This window comes from Protomyctophum bolini, assembly GCF_963924005.1.
Source record: "Protomyctophum bolini genome assembly, chromosome: 10".
In the NCBI taxonomy this organism is placed as follows: domain Eukaryota; kingdom Metazoa; phylum Chordata; class Actinopteri; order Myctophiformes; family Myctophidae; genus Protomyctophum; species Protomyctophum bolini.
In genome coordinates, this window is record NC_137871.1 from 41056675 (window position 1) to 41073599 (window position 16925).

At 44.8% G+C, this 16925-nt stretch overlaps 2 protein-coding genes across 2 annotated transcripts; one reads left to right on the plus strand and one right to left on the minus strand.

Moving 5' to 3' along the window:
* Nucleotides 1-231: 231 nt before the first annotated feature.
* cfap96 (cilia and flagella associated protein 96) lies at nt 232-6051 on the plus strand (the record flags this gene model as incomplete). The annotated part of the gene is made up of 7 exons (XM_080773501.1): nt 232-322; nt 2109-2328; nt 2960-3097; nt 3477-3552; nt 4275-4463; nt 5662-5849; nt 5997-6051. The coding sequence occupies 7 exons, from the start codon at nt 232-234 to the stop codon at nt 6049-6051; spliced, it is 957 nt and encodes a 318-aa protein (XP_080629627.1).
* A 637-nt stretch (nt 6052-6688) lies between these two features.
* Nucleotides 6689-14176, minus strand: LOC308322474 (PDZ and LIM domain protein 3-like). The gene is made up of 7 exons (XM_080773756.1): nt 13858-14176; nt 12596-12747; nt 11328-11397; nt 11118-11217; nt 10357-10468; nt 8930-9080; nt 6689-8882 (listed from the first exon to the last, which is right to left on the minus strand). The coding sequence occupies exons 1-7, from the start codon at nt 13948-13950 to the stop codon at nt 8868-8870; spliced, it is 693 nt and encodes a 230-aa protein (XP_080629882.1). The 5' UTR covers nt 13951-14176; the 3' UTR covers nt 6689-8867.
* Nucleotides 14177-16925: the final 2749 nt, after the last annotated feature.

Here is a 16925-nt window from a genome sequence, read left to right on the forward strand (position 1 = left end):
TGTATAGTGTCGAATGTCTTTATACTGTACGTCTTGATGAATTGGAATACATAATTATGACCACAATGGGAAAAAGTATTCAATCAATGAATGACAATGAGTGAAAAATAGCCAATGCCACATGTTTGTGAGAATGTAGATTGTCTACTTTCACAATAAAAGTGGTTACATTTATAATGTTTTTACCTTTGGGTCCCTGCAGTGGACAGCTTTGGGACGTCCTGCGTTAAGATGAGTAACAAGAGTGACATGGAGCGCCTGGGGGTGTTCCAGGAAATGGGATACGTGTCCATCGGGGACAAGTACGTCTCGTCAACTTACCGTGAGTTACACTTTCATCTAAACCAACATCTTAACCACTAGACCAAAGGGATATCCCTCTGGACTGGGGGATACAGTATATTAGACCTTTGAGGCCATCGGGCAGAGGCTCAGAGCCACTCTGCTTCACTCACCTCCCTTTTGATCTCCTCCCACGGGGAAACCTGGTCCAGGTCACGGCACCAATGTAACACCCGGGATTCAAACTCAGGCCTCCCGCGTGAAAGACAGTCCAACATCTTGACCACTAGACCAAAGGGATATCCCTCTGGACTGGGGGATACAGTATATTAGACTTTTGAGGCCATCAGGCGAGGCTCTGAGCCACTCTGCTACACATGCACAGCAGCCATTTTAGAAACAACTATCCAGGCTTCTGGGCAAGGAAGCTTAGAGAAGGAAAGGTCATGGTCACGTGACTGGGCTGCGCCATGACACTTTCATGGACACTGTCATGGGAGGCAAATATCCCACCGGAAGTTCAATGAATACATGTCAGTGAATGAAGCCGGCTGGACCAGCTTGTGAGAACCAAACATTGGTTCTGAACAATTAAGACATTTAAGACCTTTGTCATAATTTCAGTTCAGGAATATAAAAGAAGACTTATCACAGGTTGTTTTCTAATCACTTGCTTTCCGATGTGCACAGAGTGCACAGTACATCTGTGTTATTATTATTTGAGGATCTAAACAGCAGCTATTCTGTATTTCTGTCTCTGAGGTATCGCAATATTTGGCTGCCAGACAGGAAACGGTGGTGATAGTTCAGAAACATACTTTTTTGCTCTCTAGAATACCTCTATAAAATTACACAGTGTACACATCGAAAAGCAATACAGCAGACAATAATGTGTTATATGTCCTCTGTTATTTTCCAGAAGCAATGACTTGATCACTGAGCTCTCATTGTCTCCAGTGCATTCCACCGAACTTCGTGTAATTTGGCTAATTGGCTCCCATGGTGCGACGAATCTGCCGTCTGGAATTGCGTGATAGCGAAAATGGTGTTGGTGACCAGGTGACCATACCTCCATTCACTCTATACCTCGCTTCTGGGCCCCTTCCCTACATCCTTCAAAAGTGTTACCAACGATGACAGATACTATTATGAAGGCTCTGATGTTCCATTGTGGCCAAACAGAGTCAGGGTGCTGCTATTGTGCATGTTGGCTCACCGGATGAATCCCTTACTAATTGCAATTCAATCATGGTCATTAATTGGCCAACTTGCATAATGAGTTCACACTGCGACATGTTGTGAGCTCGGCTATTTTAGCATACATTTGTGTCGACAAAAACAACAGTAGATTCAGTCGACTATACACTGTAAATCCCTGGAACATGTGACGCGTTTAAACCTAAACACCATGTGTTTAATAATAGTGTTTATTAATATTCATACAATACAGTAGAACACGAGTTCACTCAAACACCTCACGAGAACACCTAGTGTTCAAATTCTAAACACCTATATGACTGACTTTGATTGTAAAAACTAAACACGTTTATGTGTTTAAAAAGTGTTACAGGGATTAAACATGTTCTTCTGTTTATAATCTAAACACTGTGACACGTTTAAAAAGTGTTACAAATTATGTGTTTAAAACTGTTTAAAACCTAAACGCTTGGGTTTAGTGTGTAGACTAGACTAGACTAAAACGAGACCAAAACTAAAACATCTCAGATGACAAAAAATATGACTAAATGCTATATTTCTATATTCTAAAGACAATGAGTAAAACTGTGTGCCCCCCCCCCCCCCCCCCCCCCCCACCCGCCCGCCAGGTCCGTTCAACGAGGCGGCCTATAAAGACCGCCAGATGCAGGGGGGCGTGTCCAAGGGGGCGTGTGCGCTGCAGAGCGGCTACTTCGAGACGGAGTTCCGGCGGATCTTTGAGCGCGAGGCTCTGACGGACCCCGTGAGACGGGCCCGTCTGGAGCGCCTCGCACAGGGCAAGAAGATCCTCAGCAAGGCCTTCCTACCCTGCAGCGCAGCCAAGAGACCGTGAGGCCGGGGTCACACGCACACATGCACGCACGCACACATACATGCATGAACGCGCACGCACGCACACACACACCGCATCAGCGACAAGAGAGCGTGAGGCCGGTGTCATACACACATACACACACACACACACACACACACTCACGCACGCACGCACGCACGCACACACGCACACGCACACACACACACACACACTAGGGGTGGGAAAATTCGATATATTGCGATTTTTAATGCCACGATATTAAAAATCGAATCGCAAAGTTCAGAAAGACTGACTGACGTTATATGCTGCATTGAAGTGTACTGTATGATTGAACTTTTCATGCATGGTCTATATTGTTTTTCATTGTTTTACAATGTTCTAGTAAAAGCAAAGTAATCTAATCACCTCCCCCTGGCCCACACACACACACACACACACACACACACACACACACACACACACACACACACACACACACACACACACACACACACACACACACACACACACACACACACACACACACACACACACACACACACACACACACACACACACACACACACACACACACACATACTTTGTAGGCTTATTGTTCTCTCTGTCTCTCTATTTTCTCCGTATCTCTTCTACTGTTCCATCCAGGTGTGGTTTGGGGAGTTTCTACGGGACTATCTCTGGACCTGTGCCGTCCATGAGTCCCCTGAAGGTCCCCGGGAAACCCCGGTCCTCTCCCGGACGCAACATCATCACCAACCCCCCCAAGAAGGGCAGTGGCTACAGGTCTGTGTACAGTTTACAGTTCATAACATCATCACCAACCCCCCCAAGAAGGGTAGTGGCTACAGGTCTGTGTACAGTTTACAGTTCATAACATCATCACCAACCCCCCCAAGAAGGGCAGTGCCGCGCTATGAGCTTGTAGGTCTGCTATTTTTGAAAAATAGTGAAAATGTGGCGCAAATCCTTGAATATATTCTTTCAGAGTGAACCTTTCAACTCAAATCTTTGCTTCTGAGCCTGGAATAACATATTGTCAGATGGGGGTCCGGCCCGCGGCCAATTACAAAATTGCTATATTGGATCCATCAGGGTATAAAAAGCAGTGATATGCTATTGCTAACTCTGGTGCAGTGACACCATAATATGCTATTTGCCACAGCTATCCCAACGTGACGCTGTCCAAGATGGAGATGTACGCCTCGGACCCCTACCACAGAGCCATGGACCAGCTGAAGGTATACTCAACCAACCCCAGTACTACAGTAGTCAGGAAAACTTTAAAAACTTCACTCAGTCAGGCTCCAACTTGTAGGGAAAACAAACGTCTTTCACCTCCAGTACTCACTCACATAAAAACACAGTGTGCAGAAACAGGCACAGACGATGCAAAAACAGTCGAATCTGACAAACACAAATGGAAACAAACAGGTAGGCTATATATACTGTATATACAATGGGAATTAACCCATTCTTAACGGGAACCCATTTTGGTGTTAGCATCATGTTGTGCTTTAGCTATTGAAAAATAGCAGATCTACAAGCTCATAGCGCGCCACCGAGTGGCGCGCTACGAGCTTGTAGGTCTGCTATTTTTTGAAAAATCGAAGAACGACTGCCATTTTTAGAATCTGATCTCAGGTCAGAATGGTGTTAATCAGACCAGTGTGTGTCCGGTGGAAACCTCGTGTGAATCTGATCTCAGGTCAGAATGGGTTAACTAGTATAGAGGGTATATTCGTGAGTCGTGATGACATCATCATCATGCCCGGAAGTTATGCAGGGGAAAAAAAAACCTTGACAGCGCATACATCTGATTACATTACATTACGTTAAGTTATGCTAAACTCACTTTATGCATGCATGCACATACTCTCTATTGGAGTAGAAGATTCTTGCATAGTCATCGAATGGTCTAAGTACAGTGTGTGTGTGTGTGTGTGTGTGTGTGTGTGTGTAGAGGGAGGTGGCGACCCATCGCTCCAAGCTAACAGGCGGTCCCTTCAAGCTCCACCTCCATCCCAGAGACTATTTCCACGGCAACCCGTACCGCGGCGACAGGCCCCGCCCATCGGAGCACAGGCCCCTCCTCCCATCCGGACAGAAACAATTCCCTGTCCCGTTCAAACCCTCCTCCCCCTGTAAACGGGTACCTGTCTGTCTGTCTGTCTGTCTGTCTGTCTGTCTGTCTGCCTGCCTGTCTGTCTGTCTAAGTACATGTTGTAGCTAACCCAAGCCAGAGAATGGTGAAGCGTACTGATGTTTCCAGAAGGTTTTAATTTTCATTGTTGAAACACCTTTTTTGGACAGACACCGTAAGAACTATAGGAAAATAAACAAGAAAAAAATGAGCTCTTACAACATACATACATAAATTATAAATAATCACAATGTTTACATGACACCTTCTCTCTTAATATAAACATCTGCAAAGTAATTGCACAGAAAACAAAACACAAACACAATACCTTGTTCCCGTTCTAGCTGGGTGCTATAAGATATGAAACTGTTGCTTCCTCAAACATTTCCTTGATCTGATCCTGAGCAGCCAGGTGAGTGCAATACCTAATCAATGCAACCCCCAGTGGAAAATTACCAGGCTCTCTAGGCCACACACTGAACTCAAACCAAAAAACCCTTTCAAAATAAAAGTATGACACACAGTGCCTTGGGTCATTTACACATGTAGTATAAGTACATGTATAAGTACATGTACTCAAGTACTGAACTTAAGTACAATTATGAGGTGAATCATGATTTGAGTGACTGTACTACTGGCCAATCACAGTCAGTGGTGTCATTGTACTACTGGCCAATCACAGTCAGTGGTGTCATTTCAGCAAAAGCTAAGTTATGGCAAGTTTACACGCGTTAATGCGTCGTACCTTTTTTTTAAAAATGATTTTACTCATTTTCCTACATTTTTGCGGATATATGTGAGGTTATTTGCCTATTTCTTTTGGCATATTTTCATATTTTAGTAAAAAATAAATCCCCTGGAGTCAAGGTATGACAGTAGCCATACCCAATTGACACCACTGATCAGTCTTTCTTTTTCCAGGACTTGGAAAAAACACATAACAGCATAACATCCGTTTATAACAGACTATCAGCTTGTGTGGGACGACCAAGGCGTGGTTGAGTGTTAGCCTATGTGTTATTTAGTCTGAAGTTGTCCTTTAAGTATGTCCTCGGTACATAGAAATCGATTTATTGGATATTCTGACGTTCAATTATACATTTAGTTTTGACTATTTTGTTCCACTTTTTTCTTTGGCCATGTTAACGCATATATGTTTTCGCATGCCAATAAAACCCTTTGAATTGAATTGAATGTAATGTTTCAGATGGGTGGGATGAAGGCGGGGACGTTCGACGTCTTCCCGTCTCACTCCACTGATCCGTACGGTACGGCCAATAAGCGATCCCGGCCCTCCGGCAAGCCCACCAATCGAGACGAGGTGCGCGTCTTCCGGCCCGCCCCCGGGCCCAAGAGCACGCCGGTGCAGAGCATCATCAGCCTGAACGTCAACAGGTTTCACACTCTCCTCTCTCTCTCTCCTCCTCTCTCTTTAAACACAGAGTTTGTGTCCTCTTTTTGTGGTTGAATTAAGTGTTTAATAGCTCTATGGTCTGATAGTAATCATTGCTATAAAGTGCTTAATAGTTTGTGTCATTTCAGGTCGGTACACTCGTCAAACTACACTTCCACTATCCCGGCTATCATGACCTACTGACCTACCAACTACATTACCCAGCCTGCACCACCACTGTGACTACATTACCCAGGCTGCACCACCACTGTGACTACATTACCCAGGCTGCACCACCACTGTGACTACATTATGCAGCCTGCACCACTGTGACTACATTGACCAGCCTGCACCACCACTGTGACTACATTACGCAGGCTGCATCACCACTGTGACTACATTACCCAGGCTGCTTCTCCAGTGGAAAAAAATGGATAGTTAATACCGACGACTGAAGCCGGGCAGCTAACACATTACATTGGGGGATATTTACAGCCGCGTATATTGTTCACTACTGCAGTGTACAGTATAAAATTATCTGAATTTATTATGAATATTTAGTAGCTACTATAGCTTAATTCGGACCTTTTAAAAAGTAATTTGGCAGTACTAAATTGTATGTTAGTGTGGTATTTCGGACGAGCCTTGTGACTTCAATGGATGGATGATGGGGCACAGAGCACAGATGAAAGCCTTTACAAATATACATTTACTCAGACAAAGAGATTATGTTTAACTTAACTAACGTTGAGTAATTCCTCCACATCAGTATTATGGCTGTATTTGCATTAAGTAGTTAGTGGACATTTACACATGGGGCGGCTGTAAAAAATACAATTAATCACACATTTATTTATTTTATTTTTGCATTATTTTACACTCTTATTTGCTTACTGTACTTATGGTGTCCACAAAGACACCATATGTGTTTGCCTTTGAAATTAGTTTTAGAATGTGCTGCTATATAAATAAAATATATTATATCAGTTTGTTTATTTTTCTTATACAAAAATATGTAAAACATGGACATATTCATACATTTTCATGCCTCAAGCTTCTATAGAGCCAAAACAAGTTTTCAAATAACATTATTATTAAACGTGGTGTAGTGTTTTGAGCGAAAAAACACTTAAGGCTCTATCACTCCAGCTTGTTATTAAACGTAAATAATATATTTTCAGGTGGGTTGCCAATTTAAGCCAATCAGGAGTGAGTGCCCATTTATCGGCCGGCCTCGGTAGAGAGAACTAATTAATCATCTTCAATGTTATAGTTGATCCAGTTCCAAATCATTACTTCCAAATGGCTGTCCTGACCTGAAAATGTATGTTCTGTTTATTACAGAGCTGGAGAAACATGGATCGAGACTCCTGTTCTGTTACTGAGCAATGATTGCTATCAGAACATAGAGCTGCTGTATTTAACACTTATTTTAACAAAGTAAAAGTATATAATACAGATACAGCATTTAAAGCAGAGGACCTTTGTCATGCACAACACCCCTGTAAACATCCGTCAGGTCCGTCCACCCCTCACTTACTCTAAGACTGTTCTTGTTTGCTTTTTCTTTATCAAACCTGCAATGATGGGGAAAAAGCAGTGAAAGGCTGTAGCTAAAATATAAAAACGAAAAGCTTGTGTGTAACAAACGTCTCCCTGGTGGTGAATAAAAACAATTTTATCGGTTTCTTAAATCGGTGTTTAACAACCTTTTCTGGTTCAGCGTACTGTCTGAAAATCTGGAACATTGTTTACGGCCCATGCAGGCCCACCCATATCTGACCACTGAACACCAGCCTTTTTCCTGGCTATCGTGTTCAGTGGTCAGCGCGTGTGTTTTCAGAGCATGTTTACTTCTAATGGTCAATCAATCAATCAACTTTTGTGTGCTGCTTTGGTTCATTGAGACTGGTATACTTTAATAAAGCTCCTACTTGGCAGTATCACAATGAAAACTCATTTTTAAGGTTTTAGATTAAAAACATCATGGCTGTCAGAGACATGCACAGACCATAAGTTCAGTCAGGAAACTGACTGCCGGCCGTTCATCGTCAGCATCACGTTATCGTTCATTCCAATCACAGACACTCATTCCATCTTCATACCGGCAATTTAAACTGGAAGTCTGCACTGCTCAATCTGCTTGCTTGCTTGTTTGCTGCTGCTGCTGCACACTGATACTGCTGCGCCGCTGTCTGTTTAAACGTTTGCTGCTCACCCTCCTCCACTCCAGCTACCACCTGTTGTTCTGGATCTGACGCGCTTTATCTGAGCAGATCCAATTAATCGCCAAACCATAATAAATATATTGCTCATTTTATATTCAATAAATATATATATTCCATCCATTCTTGAGTTGTCTTGAAAATACAATGTTGAAATACATTTGTTTGTTTTTTTACATTATTAGTTTTTGTTTTTTGAATATTTGTCAGAATTCCATTTTTGCCACGATCGGACATACTGTAGATGTAGAGAGCTGGCCCTGAATGACCATAACAGGTCTGTAACAAGGGGGTATTTGCAAATAAAACGCTTGAGAACCACTAGTACTAGTTGGACTCCTAATGTGCCACAGTGTGGTAGTAAATCAGTACCAGTTGGACTCCTAATGTGCCACAGTGTGGTAGTAAATCAGTACCAGTTGGACTCCTAATGTGCCACATGAGTGTCGTAGTAAATCAGTACCAGTTGGACTCCTAATGTGCCACAGTGTCATAGTAAATCAGTACTAGTTGGACTCCTAATGTGCCACAGTGTGGTAGTAAATCAGTACCAGTTGGACTCCTAATGTGCCAGTAATGCGTAGTAAATCGGTGTCATACATATTCAGAACAAAACCTGGAGAGAGACTTGACATTCAATAATTAGGTCAATTGTGATCAAAATAAGAACATTATAATGCATGTAAAAAAAAAAAAAATCTAAACATTTGGCACGGACCAGACAGAGTCTTGCCACGGACACACACTTTGATTCTGTCCACATATTATACGAACATTATGGACGACCCCCGGGTCTCATTCCCCCCGGGCCTGCATGGACCATATGGACGACCCCCGGGGTCTCATTCCCCCCGGGCCTGCATGGCCACGGCGTCCGCGGCGTGCTGCTGGCAGTACAGCTGCCCTTCGATCAGGTAGTATCCCTGGTGTTTCAGCTCCTGGCCACACACCACGCACCTGAAACAGCCCGGGTGACGCCACTTCTCCCCCGCACGCACCACTGCTCCTCTGCACAGAAGGAAACATGTATTAACATATATGTTTACCTCCCTGCAAGCACCACCACACCTCTGCACAGACGGAAACATGTATTAATATATATGTTTACCTCCCTGTAGTGCACGCACCACCACACCTCTGCACAGAAGGAAACATGTATTAATATATATGTTTACCTCCCTGCCGTGCACGCACCACCACACCTCTGTACAGAAGGAAACATGTATTAATATGTTTACCTCCCTGCAGTGCAAGCACCACCACACCTCTGTACAGAAGGAAACATATATTAATATGTTTACCTCCCTGCAGTGCAAGCACCACCACACCTCTGTACAGAAGGAAACATGTATTAACATATATGTTTACCTCCCTGCAGTGCACGCACCACCACACCTCTGCACAGACGGAAACATGTATTAATATATATGTTTACCTCCCTGTAGTGCACGCACCACCACACCTCTGTACAGAAGGAAACATGTATTAATATGTTTACCTCCCTGCAGTGCAAGCACCACCACACCTCTGTACAGAAGGAAACATATATTAATATGTTTACCTCCCTGCAGTGCAAGCACCACCACACCTCTGTACAGAAGGAAACATATATTAATATGTTTACCTCCCTGCAGTGCAAGCACCACCACACCTCTGTACAGAAGGAAACATGTATTAATATGTTTACCTCCCTGCAGTGCAAGCACCACCACACCTCTGTACAGAAGGAAACATGTATTAATATGTTTACCTCCCTGCAGTGCAAGCACCACCACACCTCTGTACAGAAGGAAACATATATTAATATGTTTACCTCCCTGCAGTGCAAGCACCACCACACCTCTGCACAGAAGGAAATATAATATATTGTCTGTCAGGTGGAAACCAAAACTGTTGGAGAGACTAGTTTGCCTACTTGTCAGGACTTGTTTATTTGCCTACTTGTCAGGACTTAAAACACATCGCTTAGCGTCATGTTTCTATTGTTGCGTCTACAGTTTTTATTGTATTTTGACACTTGCTTTGGCAATGTAAACGTATATTGTCTCATGCCAATAAAGCTCCTTTGAATTGAATTGATTCCTTTCCCACAGAGGCTCATACATACTCCAGTTTTAGGTGATAAGTGATAACGTATCACCTAAAGGTGATAATGAGTCGAGGTCATCATACCTCCCCGTGCCATGCAAAGCCAAGGGGACCGCCCACCCAACTTTTAGACCAATCAGTGAACGAGGTGATAGCCCCAGAATGAAAGAACTTGTCAGGGTCAAGGGTTACTCACATGATTGCTTTGCCACAGAGGTCACAGAGGGGCAGCTTCTGTAGGTGAGCAACGGGAGGCTGGGGTTTGGTTACCGGGGCAGCAACAGTCCGAGTGACGGGACGGCTGACACCTGGAATGAACAACAACAACAACGTCAATAATAACATCAACAGCAAACATCAGCAACAACAACAATGATAAAAGCCGTTTAAAGCTCTGACACATGTGTAACTAATGGTTGGACGGTAGGCATGTAACGATTCACTCAACTCACGATACGATTCGTATCACCATATGAGGTTCACGATTTTTCGCGAAAAATATATATATTTTAAAGATTTATTTTTATTTTTTAAATGTTATATAATTTATCTTCCCCCTGAGAAAAATGATTTTTTTTAATTTATTTTTATCGATTTTTTTATTTCAATGAATCGATTCATATCGTCGGGATTAATATCGATATACAATATATCGTTACATGCCTATTGGACGGTCATGGTGCACCATGTGCATTCTCATGATCAATCAATCCATTGTGTTCTGACTTGGATCAATGGAACTAACATTTAAACTCCTACTTATTGGTTATCAGTCACAAAATAAAATAAAATAAGTTTGAAAGAAAAAATACCAATGCTTTGTTTGTACACATTTAGTTTTTAATTCATATGTTTTGCCAATTCTTTTGGGGCCCACCTGCGAAATCCCAGATAAGAGGTTGCGTAAGACCTTGATGAACGATGCAAAACGTCTCATTTTGAGGTGGCGTCACTCACTGTTGTTGTTGTCGTCGATGGTTTCCATGGTGACCACGGGGGCGGGGCCTCCAAAGGGGCGTGGCCTGACGTTAAACTTATGCTCAAAGTGGCCGAGGTCCTGGACAGACACATGTCAATCATTCACATTATGACAGACACATGTGAATCATCCACATTGTGACAGAGACACGTGTCAATCAAAGTGTGTGTGTGTGTGTGTGTGTGTACCTGCTGCTGTCCAGTCTGTAGGTTGAGGCTGAACGGTTCCATCTGAGGAGACCATAGTGTTGTCAGTGGCCTGGAAAACACACACACACACACACACACACACACAGATACAGATCACGGGTACAGAAAGCACCGCCTTCTCCACATATGGCGACTGCCAATTATTGCAGACACTGAACAGTATTTTGCCGATGCCTTATAGCTCTTGGCTTGGGCATGCCTGCAATCTGCAGGCCCCTCACGACTGATTTGTGGACATTACAGAGGCTTCCAAATATGAACACAAGTAGCCAATCTGTAGCCAAGCTGTATAATAGCATCCTTAAGACGCTGGTACTTAAGCACCTTGGTAAGGAATGCCTCTTCCAGACTGTGGTCAAATGTACATGCTACTTCCAAAATGGTCACTTCTCTACTGTCCTCATCAACAACAACAACAATATCTGGTGTATTAGCAGATTAGCAGCACACACACACATTAGACAGACAGACGGACGGATGGTGGGACGAACAGGCAGGCAGACACACACACACACACACACACACACACACACACACACACACACACACACACAGGCAGGGGGTGCATACGTTGGTTAGACATTATACTAACAGTCCAGACAGGCATTAGTCTGACAACACCTTCGCTCCTGACATGCACTGTCTGCCACTTACACCTTACAACTAACCTGACATGCACTGTCTGCCACTTACACCTTACAACTAACCTGACATGCACTGTCTGCCACTTACACCTTACAACTAACCTGACATGCACTGTCTGCCACTTACACCTTACAACTAACCTGACATGCACTGTCTGCCACTTACACCTTACAACTAACCTGACATGCACTGTCTGCCACTTACACCTTACAACTAACCTGACATGCACTGTCTGCCACTTACACCTTACAACTAACCTGACATGCACTGCCTGTCACTTACACCTTACAACTAACCTGACATACACTGCCTGCCACTTACACCTTACAACTAACCTGACATGCACTGCCTGCCACTTACACCTTACAACTAACCTGACATGCACTGTCTGCCACTTACACCTTACAACTAACCCGACATGCGTGGCAGGTTAAAACTAACCCGTGGCTTCCTGTGATGTTAGGTTTAGGGTTGGGTTTTGGGTAGGACTCATGACTGTCGGACCAAACACATGCACCTCGCAGGCAGACAGATACAACACAGACAGAGACAGACAGACAGACAGATATATAACACACACAGACAGACAGACAGACAGGTACCGTTGTATCTTCAGACACAGCTGGTCCGTGCAGCTCGTGATGACCTGCTGGGCCTCCTCCAAGGTCATGACCTCTGTGGCCACACCCCCGATGGCCAGGATGACATCACCGGGGTACAGGTTGGCCAATGAGGCCTTAGCTCCAGGTGTCACCTATATGAGGAGATGATGAACAGATGCCTCATGTCATTGGCTGTTTGTTGCTTCCTGTTTGAATAAAAGCAATAAAAGCTCTCGTAAGCGAGAGCTTTTATTGAGAGGGAAAAGGAAGTTGTCGCCACCTGTTCATCCTGTCTGGCGACTACAAAACAATACTACAACATGACGTAACCACATCATGCGGCCCCAGCTCGGATCATACGGACTTTTGAAACAGAGACCAGGCTTTCCTCCGAGGCGGTGGAAAGCCTGGTGAGGCGAGGTTAGAGCCATCTAATAGAAGAGTTGCGATATAGAGGAGCAGAAACCGAGCGCTCGAGAGCTGTTCATGCAGCCTGAACTGAGACAAGCTGGAGTTGGAAACACATTGTTTTCAACGAGGGCGGCGCAAACAAAGAGCTATTTTAAGCATCTGTGCAACATGACAACTGCTTTAAAGTATTGTACAGTAACAACTAAATTGTCTATAATGTTTATGTTGTACTATTACTAGTACAAAACAATCTAAAATAAAGGGATTTAAGATCATTAAAGCTGGGCTGTTGCCCGAGTCCAATGCATTCCTGCCTACGTCTGCTTCTAAAAACAGGCCTGTCTGTGTCATGTCCAGCCGTGTGTGTGTGTGTGTGTGTGTGTGTGTGGACACTCTATAGGTCTCTATCAGTAGCACGCTGATATCACTGCTGAAGTATTTGACACCCCGGATACCCTAGCCCCCCCCCCCCCCCCTCTTCTCTTTGATCTCTTCCTTCTCCCGAGCTCCCCTCTAAATTAAAACATCACAACAACAACAAGTAGGGCTGCAATTATCGATCATATTATTCCTAACGATAATTGTATATCAATTACTTTTCCGAGGTGTAGCTAGCAGATCATGTACAAACTCAACACTGTATCGGCTATTACACAATTTTATTTAATTTTTTTGCCAATAATGATTTAATGTAATGACCAAAATAGGGATTGGTTATGAATAAATATTATTATTTATTTTTTAAAGTCTCCATTCTTTTTTTTAAATAATCAAATAGTATAACAACTTAAACCCAGAAGAGTTTAAGTGGTTTAATGAACTGTTGCACCCGGCAGCTATCAAACACTTACTCGACTGATGCTGATTGGTTGGCTGTGGTCTGCTCCACCTGTCAATCTGAAGCCCCAGGGAGGCCCGCCCTCCAGCACCAAGTTCTGTGGCATGCTCTCTCTCTCTCTCTCTCTCTCTCTCTCTCTCTTTCCTTTCTTCTCTCTCTCTCTCCTTTTCCTTTCTTCTTCTCTCTCTCCTCCTCTTTTTTTTCTTTCTTCCTTTCTTCTCTTTCTTCTTCTTGCTTCACTTTGCTTCAGTTCTCTCCGCGGCTAACTTTAGCGTACATGTGTTTTAATGGGAGCCTTTTTAGTTTCCCTCCTTTCAGCACCTGTTTTTCTGCCCCCCCCCCCCCTCCCCCCACAATGTTTAGTCGATCTCTCTCTCTCTCTCTCTGCAGTAGGCCTACGGTAAGCCCCTCCCCGTGTGGCTCGTTCTCCCCGATGATTGGCTTGCGTACAGGCAGAGAATCCCCCCCCCCCCCCCCCCCGTTGCATGAGGTCATACCACAGTCTGAGAAGCAGTCAGTGACACCATGGACGGATGACAGTGATGCGTGATTATGAATCCCACCAACGTTCTAGGTTAGACCCGCCTCACCATGTGTCTGATTGGCTCCCGGGAACTTAAGGCATAGTTTTACTGAGGTTAGGCCGTTCGGGTTAGGTTTAGGGGGGTGCATACTTAGTTTAGACTATAGTCATTGGTTAGACATGGGTTAAGGTTAGGTTTAGGGGGGTGCATGCATACTTAGTTTAGACTAGTCATTGGTTAGACATGGGTTAATAGGTTGTAGGACATAGGTTGTAGTTGTAGGAGTAATGATTGGTCGCAAAAACGAGAACTGTCAATCACAACGACTACTGGCCAATCACAGCAGGGCTTTCCTAGAACGTTGGTGGTTTGGAACGTAGGGTTTCTTCCTGGAGGCTGAAACCTTGACAGTCAAACGTGCCAATGAAAATAAAAACAGTGATATAGTGACATCGCAATATCATGACAATGTTTCAATGTCAATACATCTTTCTCACCTGACCAAGATGTATATTTGACATTGAATGACCTTCATAACGAGCCACAACTCACCTCCAACATTCTTCTCTGGTGCTGTAGCTGAGGTGGTTCGGTCCAGTAAGGATGTGGTTCTCTGGTGCTGTAGCTTAGGTGGTTCGGTGGTTCGGTCTGGTAAGGATGTGGTTCTCTGGTGCTGTAGCTTAGGTGGTTCGGTGGTTCGGTCTGGTAAGGATGTGGTTCTCTGGTGCTGTAGCTTAGGTGGTTAGGTGGTTCGGTCTGGTAAGGATGTGGTTCTCTGGTGCTGTAGCTGAGGTGGTTCGGTCCAGTAAGGATGTGGTTCTCTGGTGCTGTAGCTTAGGTGGTTAGGTGGTTCGGTCTGGTAAGGATGTGGTTCTCTGGTGCTGTAGCTTAGGTGGTTCGGTCCAGTAAGGATGCGTCCCGAGCATCTCCCCATAGGGAGGTCCTCGTTGAAACGTCCCACTGGGACGAGACCCGCCGGCAGACCGAGGATCAGATGAGAGGGATTATATCTCCAAACTGGCCTTATAGTTGGAACGCCTCAGGATCCCCCAGGATGAAGTCACGACGCCTCAGGATGCCCCAGGATGAAGTCACGACGCCTCAGGATCCCCCAGGATGAAGTCACGACGCCTCAGGATCCCCCAGGATGAAGTTACGACAATGTTGCTCTGGAGAGCGAAGTCTGGAGCTCTGTGCTGGAGCCGTTGCCCCCGCGACCCGACTCCGGATAAGTGGTTTGAAGATGGATGGATGGATGGTGTTTGTGTGCATGCTCCAAGGATCACCACTACCATAGTAGCCTCGATACCCAGGCTTTCAGTACACACACGCACCCACGTGCAAGTATGCACGTCGATCACGTCGATCACGCACACACGCACACGCACACGCACACACACACACACACACACACACACACACACACACACACACACACACACACACACACACACACACGGCACATATAGGCAGTAGTGACGCAGAGACAACATATAATTCTTATATTTATATTCCAGACACATTGTTCCATTATTAATAATCATGACACTATTAAATGACTATATTGCATGGCATCAATAAAACACTGTCTACATGTGTGGTTGGAGTCGGACGGACGGTCGCAACATTCTAAATCCTACACGGGTTGTGCTTATAAGTTATAACCACCACGCCCCGCTTCCGTGGCCAACGCGGAAGTGCCTGTCGACCTTCAACAACTGTGGACTAGACCTATTATATTACTCTATGGATTAGACCCATAGATAGAGTATTAACCCATTCTGAACGGGAACCCGTTTTGGTGTCAGCATCATGTTATGCTTTAGCTATTGAAAAATAGCAGATCTACAAGCTCATAGCGCGCCACCGAGTGGCGCGCTACGAGATTGTAGGTCTGCTATTTTTGAAAAATCGAAGAACGACTGACATTTTTTAGAATCTGATCTCAGGTCAGAATGGGTTCATCAGACCAGTGTGTGTCCAGTGGAAACCTCGTATGAATCTGATCTCAGGTCAGAATGGGTTAAAAGGATAGAGACTGATCTGGCACGAAGCTCCGCCCCCTCCGCTATTCATGCCAGTGGAAGTTGCTCAGTGGCGTTTTGAAGCACCCGGAAGGACCGTCTATACTTCCGCCTTTTTTTTGATTTGGGCACCAAATTTTGGGTGCCCAAATGCGGAAGTGCAACCGAGCGCTCAATGTTAAAGCCCAGACGCTGCACGGGGGTTTCCCGGTCGTGAATCCACGGGTCCGCCTGCAGTCCTTCCTCCCACCACTAGGGCCCAGTGCTTCAACGTTGGAGCGCCTCACTGGCCCCTTGATTAGACCGCAACGGAGGCCCGCCGCCTCGAGCCAACTTGAGTCACGTGAGAGACAACCGGGCGAGCTAAAGCGAGCGAGTTGCCGTGTGGAACGGCAACTGGCTCCATCGAGCCGACTCAGGGTCGCGACCCGATAAGACACAGAACAGTAAATCGTGTTCTGGCGAGAGCGTTTCCCCCCCCCCCCGACTGCCACTCAAAGTGGCTACTGGACCAATCACACCAATCGTCCTCG